This window comes from Schistocerca gregaria, chromosome 1, assembly GCF_023897955.1.
Source record: "Schistocerca gregaria isolate iqSchGreg1 chromosome 1, iqSchGreg1.2, whole genome shotgun sequence".
Lineage (NCBI taxonomy): Eukaryota > Metazoa > Arthropoda > Insecta > Orthoptera > Acrididae > Schistocerca > Schistocerca gregaria.
The window spans coordinates 856,660,975-856,674,576 of record NC_064920.1 but is presented as its reverse complement, the minus strand read 5'-3'; the positions used below and the strand labels follow the sequence as shown (position 1 = coordinate 856,674,576).

Sequence of the window (13,602 nt, the reverse complement as noted above, 5' to 3'; positions counted from 1 at the left end):
TATTTGTGTTATGTGCCACTAAACAGCGAGGACACTCTTTAGGGCACACATTATCTCCGCCTTTATGTTTTAGGTTCTCGGAGGACCCTTATATTGAACATTCATCCAGCAGCCACCTAGATGCAGAGACGTTTGATGTGCCGTGCCGGCTTGGATCGGTCGGTCGATCGCCATAGCCGTGAGGGATCCATGACCGTTCACCGCTCCAGGCGCTATGACCGGCACGTGGGATAGGCAGCTGGAGACTGCTAGCGAAGGCGGAACAACATCTGAAGGAGCGGATACGATCTACCACTGTTCAATCCTGACGAATTAAACTCTATCTCGGCGGATGGAGATCTGATCTGTATGAGGATGATGACTGCTCAAATGTGGGATGATGGTACTCTCCGGAGAGTTGACTGAGCCGAGCTTCTGGAGACCTTGAGAGACCCTCCACTACTGTTTTATCAAATGTTTTGGTGTGCTTGTCAGTGTAAACTGTGTGCTCGCAGCTTTAACGCCGTGGTGCTCCGACGAGTTTCCCCGCAACCGTACTGCTGTATTTGTTGCCTGTCGGGGCTCATTCCGAAAAAAGTGAAGCGTGTTTCAGTGGTGAAGCTTACTTTAATAAGAACTGTTCCTTTAGTTGCAGTTATTATGGGCAACTGTTTATAAAAAGGTGCTAGAGTTAGAAATTTTGTCTTGTCTGCTATTTAAAAAAAGGGAATTTTATTTTAATAAGAGCTGTCCTTTTCACTGTAGTTATTGCGGGTAAGCATCTGCAAAACATTTTTGGACACTGAATGTTTATCTGATCTGCTAGTAAAAATAGTGAAGTTTATTTGAAACTTCCCCTTAGAAAAATTATACAAGACTGTGCTTAAACTGACACACAATATTTTTAGCGCAACGCAATCTGACTTTCAATAATCCCTACAAAAGAATGGCCCTGACTAACATTCACCTATACCTTTCACAAATCACTTACCTCACCAAAAATCTTCGTTACTCGAACTACTGCAATACAGCGAGCGCCACTACTGCTAGCTAAATAAAACATTCAAACTACGGAAGTCACTAACTACTGATAGGCACAGTTAGCAAATGAAAGATTTTGATAGAGAACAAACAATGTATTTTCCTTAATAGTCATAATATATATATCAGTTCATGACATCCATTCTTACAAATTTCAAAACTCCGCCATCTCTCACCCTACGTCCACCACTGCTGGCGGCTCACCTCCAACTGCGCAACGCTACGCGCTGTTAACATCCGCCCAACACTACAATAGCGAGTATTACAACAATGCCAACCAGCCGCTGACTGCAAACAGCACAGCCAGTGATTTTTCATACAGAGCGCTATGTGGCGTTACCAATAAAAAAACCTAAACAGCCTACTTACAAAAATAGTGAAGTTTATTTTAACAAGAGCTATTCTTTTAATGTAATTATTATGGGCAATCGTTTCGCAAATAATTTTGGAGTATTAAAGCCTTGTCTCGTGGCCGATTACTGTAATTCTGGTGTTACCCAGTTGTATACTCCATTATAATTCTGAGTTGCATGTATGAATAATTTGATTATCGTCATACATAGTCATAGGGTAGATGTTTTTACCAATTTACGTTGGGGTTGCAAAATGTTATGTACCAAATGTGTCCTTCCTTTCTTGCAAAAACAGTGTAGCGTTAGTAGTTTTCTAGATTAGTTTTGTCAGTTGTAGTTGATCTTGTTTGGAACCCGCCCACCTACCAGTACGATGGTGGGTGGCGCGCCTACACTGCCCATCCCGTTCGGTGGCTTATCATCGCCTATGGCGCTGTTTGAACTGTATTTAACTAACTTCGATTTATTTTACGTCAACTAAGGGCGTAAGGCATTTGCTGTGTGCTTACTACCACTTTTTAGTAAATTTTAAAGGTAATGTTCAAATTTCATATCCAAAGTCAATTCAATGAATTTAGAACTCTATAGAGACGCAATTTTCTGTCATTGGTAATGTTTTGCAACCAAAAGGCAGGTCTTGGTACTCTGAGAAATTTTTCTTTTCCAGAGTTTGATAAAAAATAAAGAAAGGGCGGAGACAAAAGAATTTGTATTAATGTTCGACTGAATACAATTGTTATCAACTGTGAATGCTGTTCCTTGTTATCTGGCCGAGTCCTACCGCTCAACGTCGTATTAGGCAGGTTAAAGAGTGTGCAAGACCATCGCATTTGGTATAGCGCCAAGTGACCATATCGATATGAACAGCACAGTGAATATCGATGGGCGAGGGAGCACGATAGAAGCCACGCGCAGCACTTAAGACCATTGCAGACGCCGACTACGCTGTGCAAACCCTCTGGTATCAAGCTGCCTATCAAATCGACTCCTATGTTCACCGGAGCTGGCCACTCCTTTGTATGAAGCTATTTGGAACGTGCCATTCTAGTCAAGTGTTGACGACCTCGCTGAGTACTTAGATTTTGTACTGGATAGCATCTTTGACTGTGCGTACTCTGCTGTTGACGAAGTTTTTTATGCCTGTGGAACGAGGGGTTGGCTGTGTTCTTCATCTATTCTACTTGTGTTTCGTGGTTGTGGTCTCGAAACCGAGCACCACTTTGCGGGACTCTTGTTCGGGGCAGTGTTATTTAGTATCTTCCGGGATACGGAAGCTTGTGTATACAACTGTATGACGCTGCGTGCAGTGGAAGGCTTCCTGTAGCGCCGACGGTACTCACGGGTGCAGCCGCGCGGTTCGTCCGACGAGTCTTGGCAATCGTGCCGCTGGTCGCAGAAGCGGTTGAGGGGCACGCAGCGGGCGCTCTTGTGGCACGTGAACTCCGAGGGGCGGCAGGGGGCGGGCGCAGGCCCCGCGGGGGCGGCGTCGCCGGGGGCGGCGGCGGCGGCTGCGGGGGCGGCGTCGGCGGCTGGCGCAGCCGGCTCAGAGCGCAGCCGCGGCGCCTGCGCCAGCAGCAGCAGCGACAGCAGCGTCCAACCTGCACAGCGCCGTCGACTTCTTAGACACGTCACATCGTGGGATTTCTTGGAAATGGAGCAGGAATGTACCCATCCCAACAGAGGAGCACAAAAATAACTTTGTCATTTACCAGGTAGATCAGCTAAACATCACACCATGAATCTGAAAACAATGTATCATGACGTGACTGCAAGGCTGCTGTTTTTGGAGCAACTGACGCACGTATTACCAGCACTTCAATGTACTATTAAAAATACTTAGCCTTGTACGTTATCCGAATGTATGGTGTCCTTGTATTAGTGTGCCACACGGTTCTTACCATGCGGGCCATCGTTGCCGCACGTAGACGCACTCTCTCGAATTTTCAGATATACAGCAACCAAACAATCAAGTTGTAAAAAAGCCGGTAATCAATACAAAACGCAGCTTTATACAGTAAAACATCAAATATTTCCTCACTCCGCCCTCTACCTCCTTCCAGAGGACGAAGAGAAAACCTAATACGCCGGAAAGGTAGCCATTTCTACGACGAAATCCGATGTCAAGTGTTACTGGTGGAAGTGACTGTTACACTACATGTTACATGCCCTTTTTTTGTAGAAAAGTTTCCGGTTTCCTCACTAGTTTGATACGGCTGGTCACAAATTTCTGTCTTGTGCCAACTTTTTCATCTGAGAGTAGCACTTACTCCGTATGCCCTAAATTATATTTTGGATGTAGTCCAATTGCTGTTTTCACCTTACGGTTCATTCTCTACTGCTCTCTTTAGTACCATCTTAACGCATGTAGTATCATCTCGTCTCCTCGTATTGTCCATGTTTTCCATACGCTCCTTTCCTTGCCGATTCTGCGGAGAATCTCCTCATCCCTCACCTTATCAGACCATCTAATTTTCAATAGCACCACATGCCAAATGCTTCGATTCTCTTCTGATCCGATTTCCCACAGTCCCTGTCTCACTACCGTACAACGCTGTTCTTCAAACGCACATTCTCAGAAATTTCTTCCACACATTAACACCGATGTTAGGTACTAGAAGACTTAGCTAGGGATGCCCCCTTTCCCTGTGCTAACCCGTTTTTTATGTCCTCCTAGCTTCGTCCATTACGTGTTATTTTAATTAAATTTATGAGAATTTCTGTACTTTATCTGCTTCGTATCCTCTGTTTTCATAAGGGATTGAAACAAACCATTGCCCTCATTTCTGCTACTTCTCATTACTTTCTCTACCCACTGGATTCTCCATTCCATTCAGCACACACTGTAATTCTTCTTCACTGACTGAGAGTAGCAACGTCATCAATGAAGATGGTCAATGTCATCAACGAATCTTATCACTGATATTCTTTCACCGTGAATTTTAATCCGATTCTTGAACCTTTCTTTTATTTACGACATTGCTTCCTCGATGTATAGACCGAACAGGAGAAGCGAAAGACTCCATCTACATCTCACATCCGCTTTAATCCAAGCACTCACACCTTCCTCTTCCAGTCTTATTGTTCCTTCTCGTTCTTGTACATATTGTTTATCATCTGCATTTCCCTACAGCTTGCCCGCATTTTTCTCTGAATTTCGAACATCTTGCACCACTTTACATTGTCCAACGCTTTTTCTAGGTCGACAAATCCTATGAGTGTGTCTTGATTTTTCTTCACTGTTGCTTCTGTTATCAAACGCAATGTCCTAACTGCCCCTCCGGTAAGTTTACCTTTCCTAAAGCCAAACTGATCGTCATCTAAGAGATCCTCAGTTTTATTTTCCATTCTTCAGTATTTCTTGTCAGAAATGTGAATGCATTAGACGATTAGCTTAGTGTGCGATATTTACCGCACTTGCTACCTTCGGTATTGTGTGGACAGTATTTATCCGAAAGTTTGATAGTCTATCCCCAGACTCATACATTGTACACAGCAATCTGAATAGTCGCTTCGCTGCCACTTTCCCCAATGATATTAGAAATTACTATGGAGTGTTACTTTTCCTTGTGGACTTGTTTGATTGAAAGTCCTCCCTACTCTAAGAACAATACAAAACCAAATCTTTTGTCAACACTGCAGTGATATATAAAACATTATGTTTGTCAGGAAATTAGCAAAATATTCAAAAGTCTTGGGTCCGTGTAAGTTTTTCACTGCATAATAAAGTTCTAGACTCTTACTTTCATAATGAGAAGGGTATGGTTCCTCTGGCGTTTACAAATTAGAATACAATATCTCCCACAAATTCTACATCGGAGAAACTGGATGGACGTTTAGAACGAGATTTAGCGTGCATTTGTCAACCGAAAAGGGTCAAGTAAAGCAACATTCTGTATTCGCTGAACACCTGCGACTGCACGCCTTCAGCCACCCACGCTCGACGATGTCCTTTGCATCTTACACTGTGCCCGTGAAAGGGAAAAACTTGGTTTATTGGAAGAATTGGAAATCCTTAAACAAGCGTACACAGTCGACGAACAATTACTGAACGATCAACTCACTAATAAGAATAAAACATTTTATGATTCAATGATGACAGTTATTAAATTTTCACGTAATTTTGGTTATCCCTTCCTAATGGGTTCTCATTTCGGTTAATTTATACCCCCCGCTTCCAAGTGATTCATTATTAGACATTATACTTTTCAAGTCGAGTGAGGAATTGATGTTTTAAGAATTTGTTGTATCTCCAGTTATCGGGATGACCCCAATTTTTGGCGGTTATCTTACGATTTGGAGTAATTTAAGGTTCCGCTTTATGTGCGAGTATGATTTGATTGATCTCTTAATTTCATTACAATGATCCAACCATTTTAGACGGTTTTTGTAAGCATTAAATGTGCTGACTGTCATACTCGTAAAGCTGCTTTTGGCGCCACCTGCACACACTGTATACAAGCGTCATTCCATTGTTTGCCTGTCCGTGTAAGCTTGATGCTCCTGGCGCGAAGTTTTGGCATCTCTGTCTAAATGCGTTTACCCCTCCGTGAGTTTGGTCCTACCATTGCACGTGTCTGTGCTGCTAGTACGACATTATTAAGGTATGTCACATTCAGTTTGATTATTTATTTAATATTCTATCCCTCCGTTACACAACATTATATTAGTTATTTTTTTGACAAGGCCTCAGCCGGTTTATTTGATTTGACACGTGCTTCAGTTTACCACAGACCTATTCTATGATTTTCAAATGTTGTAAATGGAAAAATTTAAAGCTTGTGACAATTCGTTATTCACATTTAAAATCGTATATGCTAGGACGGTACCCGCACTTTTGATATTATTTTGCTATCTCTATAAATAAGTTGAATATGCCCCACTAAGGCAAAAAATTGCAACCAAGACTATTATCAACTCCAAAATTGTGCCATCTGTCACTTACATATGTTCGTATCGAAGCTAGTATGATTTCCCAGTGATCAATACTCTTTTTATATACATTTATTCCTTTATTCCGCGTCCGGTGTCCGCAAAGATTTGTGGCAGCATTCAGTCGCGTAGTGGTCAGTGGTTTTAATACTTTGGCTCACCATTTTATTTTATTTGTATCTCAGGACGAATCAGACGGAGAACCTATTGCAATTCATCATCACCGGTGGTACTACCAGATATTTGTGGCCGCGTATTCATTCGTCGTAATACGCCTAGGACCCCGTAAAAACGCATTCTTGATTTTAAAATTCTACCTTGGCGTTTCGTTTCAGTCGGTGACAAAGCGCGGCGAATTTTTCGTGTACAGCAGAGTGCACCGATTATTCTTGTTATTATTGTGAATGCGACATTTCGGGCGTGCAGGGCTGACGTGGTGCAGGCAGATGGTGGGCGCCACGCAGCCTGCAGGCCATCCATCACTCAGCAACACTCCCCTCCCCTCCACTCCACCCACACGCGCGGCGCCGACATGGCCGCCCGTGCTTGTGACCTGCCCTGTGCCAGCAGAGCCCAGCTCAGCCGTTCCATCCCACAATTTGCTAATGTCGGTGCCATAGGGCGTGTGCTGCCGGTCTCGAGGAGCTTGCGCTTTAGCCTGTTTGCCTATTGGGGGGAGATCGTTCATCTTGCGGTGTGACACGAGAAAGCCCTGTAAATGGGCATCTGAAATTACATTCAACCATTGGAAACATTTCTCTACAGCAGCAAACCTTTCTCTGTGTTTGGTGATGCATACTTCTAGTGACGGCTAAGATGATTTCTACTTTATGATTTCTACTTTATATTTGAAAAGAGCATTACTTTCCAACCGTCGTAAAAGTGTGATTTACTCTAACAGCCTCTAAAATTTTGTCTGAAGAATTTTCCCCGTTTCATTTACTGTACTGTATTGCGTGATACCAAATTTCCACAGGTTACGTATTTTAGACAGGCTGGTCAGAATAGTGGCCTCGCAGAAATACCTGAAAGAGCGTACATAGGTCTTAAATAACCTAAACTTGCATAACGTAATATAAACTTACGACTAGTACTATAGAGTCTTTACAAGATAGTGAGTTTATTGCGAACTTAGGATACTACCAACTCCTTCCCGTCATGCCTCGGAGGTTTTAACGGTACCAAACGACTGCTGCTGCATCCTCAGCCGATACGGATCACAGATGCAGATATGGAGGGGCATGTAATCAGCACACCGTTCTCCTGGCAGTTGCCAATTTTCGTAAGCGGAGTCGCTACCTTTCAATGAAGTATCTCATCAATTTTCACAAGGACTGAGTGCATCCTGCTTGCCAACAGCTTTCGGCAGAGCTTAAATTAGGCGATCTGACGTGGACCGGTATTACCATTGCTTCAAGGCTATTGGCCAGACTTTCAGATCTAAAAAAAAAAAATACGAAACGGCTGCCCGCATCTCGTGGTCGTGCGGTAGCGTTCTCGCCTCCCACGCCCGGGTTCCCAGGTTCGATTCCCGGCGGGGTCAGGGATTTTCTCTGCCTCGTGATGGCTGGGTGTTGTATGATGTCCTTAGGTTAGTTAGATGTTAAGGCCCATAGTGCTCAGAGCCGTTTGAAACTTTTTTTTTTTTTTTTTTTTTTTTTTTTTTTTTTTTTTTTTTTTTTGAGGTCACAGCTATATTCCATGTGGAGGACTTGCGAAATACGTGCTGGTGTTCCATCATGGTGAAGGAAAGTCCACGTCGAACTCCATCAGCACTGTTAGCATCTTTCTGCTCTTCATAGTGTTCATCACTCTAAGGAGTCGGCGCGCCTCATTAAAAAACGCATGATACATATGGCAGACGCTATTGGGGCTTTAGATTCTTGTGGAAAATGAAACTGAATAGATGGCTCAGAAAGAAGAAGCAATGAATCACAGTTACTTGTTTTCGTGCCATTTAGTTCTGTTATTCATGCCACTGAAAAATTTCCCAGATATTTGACGAAACAGTATCTGGCATGGAAATGGAAACGAAATGTGATAAAATACGAAGATAGGAAACCTGGTATACACTGAAGGAGGTCGTGCATCGTCCGAGCGATGGGTTTTTCAGAAACTCTCAGCAAATAATACTACCACGTTCAAGTTCAAAGTGGCAGAAATAGTTTTCTCGGATTCTCGGACTGATTATGCTGAGAAGTGAAGAGAAAGGAAGCAATAATAATATCAAAATATTAATGAAGTTGTGAAAATATATGACGAATGAAAGGCAAATAATCGAGCCAATTGTTCTTTGAAAACACCCGTATCACAAATGATTCAAAGGGAAAATGGAAGGCGGAATATCAGGGTTTAATGTCCTTTCAATAACGAGGTCATTAGAGACGACGCTCAAGTTGAAACTGAATAACAATAGGAAAGAAAATCTTCTGGTTCCTTTGTGAAGGAACCAATTCGGCATTCATCCTACTTGTTTCAGGTAAACCGTGTGAAAGCCTGAAAATGCATGTCCGGCTGTGGCTTTGAACAACGTTCCTCCAGAACGCGAAACCAGTACCTGATACACTATGTCAATTCGCTCAGTATAGTGTTTCAAGCGTTACGGATCATGTTCATAAGTAGTGCCTGGATACGACTGACTGATGTTTTGAAGGTGTTTTCCTTCCGTTTTCCTCAACATAGGTACCTCAGGATACCAAGTGGCAATAGGGTGTCGATAGTATACTAGGTTTCTTCGCCCGAAGAATTTGCCCAGACACGTGAACGGTTGAAACATGGCTGTTAGCCTCGTTTTATTATTTTGAAACTTAATTATTGTTTTGCGCACAAAGTTATTACTGCCGTATGACATCATCAAAGATGCCTACAGTGATCGATTCTAATTCTCAGTTTACAGTGTTCTTCGAGCCGACCGCAGATACACGATGATAGTTCCTTCACGAGTTATTTGCGCGACCACAGAGGAAGCGCGCTGCGCTAACACGTTAAGTATAGAGACTTCTGTTTCGGTATCTGAAGAGAAAGGATACAGACGATGACTGCCTCGTATGCAATTTCCTATGTGGGATCTAACCATGGTTTGGGTGTTAAATGCACTGCTGTGGCAAATTTGTATAATTCTATCGAAGCAATAATGTCTCAAGCAAGTATCGTGCGACGGTTCAACATTCAAGAAGACAACAAAATTGAATAAAACAAACTATACATTCAGATCTCTTTGTTCTTATTTTCGGCGACTGATAAGTAGTGAACCGTCAGGCCTGTAGTGTTGCTTAAGATGGATTCTTAAAAGATATTATTTATGTAGTGAAGAAAAACATTTTATTCGGTAAAACGCAAGATACAATTCCAAGGATTCTAATTTGGAAATCGCTACATTTGTCAATTAACCTGTAATTAAAACAACACAAAAATTACGTAAAGTTAACACATGTTAGCTTAAAACTGGCACCTCTATTTTGCAGAAATTTACAAGAAATGTCCTTTTATGAGACTGCCCCGTGTGACCAATAATATTTAAAATTTGCATTAATATAGGTCTTACGAAATTTGTGAATGAGAATGTAAATGCAAATTTTGTAAATGTAGGAGAAGAGCTTAGAAATTACACATGGAATGTATCTGTCTCATTTACTATTTGCCGCCATAGCACATGAAGACAAATGGTTGATATGGCTCTGAGCACTATGCGACTTAACATCTGAGGTCATGAGTCCCCTAGAACGTAGAACTACTTAAATCTAAGTAACCTAAGGACATTACACACATCCATGCCCGAGGCAGAATCCGAACCTGCGACCGTAGCGGTTCCGCGGTTCGAGACTGAAGCGTCTAGAACCGCTCGGCCACAGCAGCCGGCGGACAAGAAGACAGAGAGGGTACAAATTACCTATGTAAGCAGTTAGCAATACAATAAAAAACTGGATCGAAGGTAAATTATCAAAAATCGGAATACTTACCGACGATCTAGATGGGAACGAAAAGATCTATAATATTTGCTACGGAGGATATATTTTAGAAAAAGATGAAACATCGGATGATGAGAAGCAGAAGAAAGTTATAACGGCAGGACGGTCATTAGGATGCTCAGCTCAATCTTATAAAGCGGGACTCTGATGATGGGAAATGTCTTGTATGGAATTGAAACCCGAATAGCTAACCATGGCCGCCCGGGATTAGCCGAGCGGTGTAAGACGCTGCAGTCATGGACTGTGCGGCTGAGCCCGGCGGAGGTTCGAGACCTCCCTCGGGCATGGGCGTGTGTGTTTCTCCTTAGGATAATTTAGGTCAAGTAGTGTGTAAGCTTAGGGAGTGATGACCTTAGCAGTTAAGTCCCATAAGATTTCGCACACATTTGAACATTTTTGAGATAACCATGAACGTAGTAATAAGCCGAAAGTATTGGAAGTGGACTTTTGGAGAAGATAAGGAAGACTTTCAGGAAAAGAATGAATGAGGAACTCTGTGTTGCATAGAGGACAATTGCAGTGGTATGCACGTGTAAGAAAAATAAATGAAGAAATGGCAGAACTTACTATAGTACGGGAAGTCTGAAAGTTCCATGCGGCCTATCGCGGCTGATGCTGTAGTATACAGAGAAGTTGCAGCATTAGAAAATTGTAGCGAAATGTAGGAAGGTCTGCAGCGGATAGGCACTTGGTGCAGGGAGTAGCAACTGACCCTTAACACAGACAAATGTAATGTATTGCGAATACATAGAAAGAAGGATCATTTATTGTGTGATTATATGATAGCGGAACAAACACTGGTAGCAGTTACTTCTGTAAAATATCTGGGAATATGCGTGCGGAACGATTTGAAGTGGAATGATCATATACAATTAATTGTAGGTAAGGCGGGTGCCAGGTTGAGATTCATTGCGAGAGTCCTTAGAAAATGTAGTCCATCAACAAAGGAGGTGGCTTACAAAACACTCGTTCGACCTATACTTGAGTATTGCTCGTCAGTGTGGGATCCGTACCAGATCGGGTTGACGGAGGAGATAGAGAAGATCCCAAGAAGAGCGGCTCGTTTCGTCACAGGGTTATTTGGTAACCGTCATAGCGTTACGGAGATGTTTAGCAAACTCAAGTGGCAGACTCTGCAAGAGAGGCGTTCTGCATCGCGGTGTAGCTTGCTCGCCAGGTTTCGAGAGGGTGCGTTTCTCGATGAGGTATCGAATATAATTGCTTCCTCCTACTTATACCTCCGGAAGAGATCACGAATGTAAAATTAGAGAGATTCTAGGGCGCACGGAGGCTTTCAGACAGTCGTTCTTCCCGCGAACCGTACGTGACTGGAACAGAAAAGGGAGGTAATGACAGTGGCACGTAAAGTGCCCTCCGCCACACACCGTTGGGTGGCTTGCGGAGTATAAATGTAGATGTAGATGTAAATGGGAAACTGGAGGTAGAAGATGAAGGCAACTCATGACTATCTGTGCAGTTAATAGTGAGACGACTTGGTACAGAACTAGAGGATGTGCAAGATTGAAATGTATGGAGGAACATCTTGAAGAGACAGTGTTCAATATCTGTGTGCTAATGTGTTAAATAACTTGAGCTGTTGTTATATCGAAAAAAAACCTCCTGTTGACTAAACTTAAATTAATAAATAAAATAATATTTAGTCAATGATATGATAATTTTTTGCAAACGTAATTTCGTAGCTGTTGGTTGAAATATTCCTGAGGGTAATAGTTGGCTGAGTGAGACTGAGCTTCCACTCAGGAGAGGGGGAACACCAGAGTCTGAAGAGGACTCTCCAGCAGAGAAAGTTTCCCGTTTTGCCGGAAGCGGAGATGGAGCTGCCGTTTGTTTAGCGGCCGCCGCTGCCACGGTCACCGGGTCGGGCCGGTCAGTGGAAGTGAGTGTTTTTACGAGGGCGGCGGTGGCGGCGGCCGCTGAGGATCAGAGGTGAGAGTCGGACTAAAACTGGCCCGATCAATACGTGGAGCAATGGCAAGGCGGCACTCGGGCACGTAGCGGGCCGGCCGGCCGCTTAGTCAGGACCCCCTCCTCCCTCCTCCCTCCACCCTCCATCCAGCCACCAGGCCAGTCGCGCACGCAGTAGATTACGGCTGGCGGCTCACTCGCCGGCAGAGCCTGCCTGACGCGCGTGCCGCCCCGGGACACGACGACAGCTCGCGTCGCTTAACGGAAGAAGAATGCACAAAGAGGCCGCTAATACGATTCCTTGGATCCACAAGTTAATACTGGAGGTGAATGAGAGCAAAAATTTGCAAAACGTTATTGTGGCATCCAATCAGAATCGTTTGATACAGAACTACACCTTAGTCTGTTCTGTGCAAGCCTTTCCATTTTCGAATAACTAGATCAGTTTGGATTCCGTAGAAAAATGGGAACACGTGAGGCAATACTGACTCTACGACTTATCTTACAAGCTAGATTAAGGAAGGGCAAGCCTACGTTTCTAGCATTTGTAGACTTAGAGAAAGCTTTTGACAATGTTGACTGGAATACTCTCTTTCAAATTCTGAAGGTGGCAGGGGTAAAATACAGGGAGATGGTAGTTATAAGAGTCGAGGGACACGAAAGGGAAGCAGTGGTTGGGAAGCGAGTGAGACAGGGTTGTAGCCTCTCCCTGATGATATTCAATCTGTATATTGAGCAAGCAGTGAAGGAAAAAAAAAATTCGGAGTAGGTATTAAAATCCTTGGAGAAGGAATAAAAACTTTGACGTTCGCCGATGACATCGTAATTCTGTCAGAAACAGCAAAGGACTTGGAAGAGCAGTTGAACGGAATGGACAGTGTCTTGAAAGGAGGATATAAGATGAACATCAACAAAAGCGAGCGAGGTGGCGCAGTGGTTAGACACTGGACTCGCATTCGGGAGGACGACGGTTCAATCCTGCGTCCGGCCATCCTGATTTAGGCTTTCCGTTATTTCCCTAAATCACTCCAGGCCAATGCATGGATGGTTCTTCTGAAAGGGCACGGCCGACTTCCTTCCGTAATCCGCTGAGACCGATGACCACGCTGTCTGGTTTCCTTCCCCAAGCAACCAACCAACCATCAACAAAAGCAAAACGAGGACAATGGAATGTAGTCGAATTAAGTTGGGTGATGCTGTGGAAATTATATTAGGAAATGAGACACTTAACGTATAAAGGAGTTTTTCTATTTGCGGAGCAAAATAACCGATGATGATCGAAGAACAGAGGATATAAAATGTAAACTGGAAATGACAAGGAAAGCGTTTCTGAAGAAGAGAAATTTGTTAACATCGAGTATTGATTTAAGTGTCAGGAAGTCATTTCTGAAAGTATTTGTATGGAG

At 43.3% G+C, this 13,602-nt stretch overlaps 1 protein-coding gene across 1 annotated transcript in view; it reads right to left on the bottom strand.

Annotated features, from left to right (window-relative positions):
- The window catches only part of LOC126278200 (uncharacterized), a 483,044-nt gene extending 476,054 nt beyond the window's left edge, over nt 1–6,990 (bottom strand). The window contains exons 1-2 of the mRNA XM_049978165.1: nt 6,714–6,990; nt 2,714–2,971 (exon numbers count right to left, since the gene is read on the bottom strand). Coding sequence (XP_049834122.1) covers nt 2,714–2,971; nt 6,714–6,990 — 535 coding nt within the window. The remainder of the gene's footprint in view (nt 1–2,713; nt 2,972–6,713) is intronic.
- Between the last annotated feature and the right edge of the window lie 6,612 nt (nt 6,991–13,602).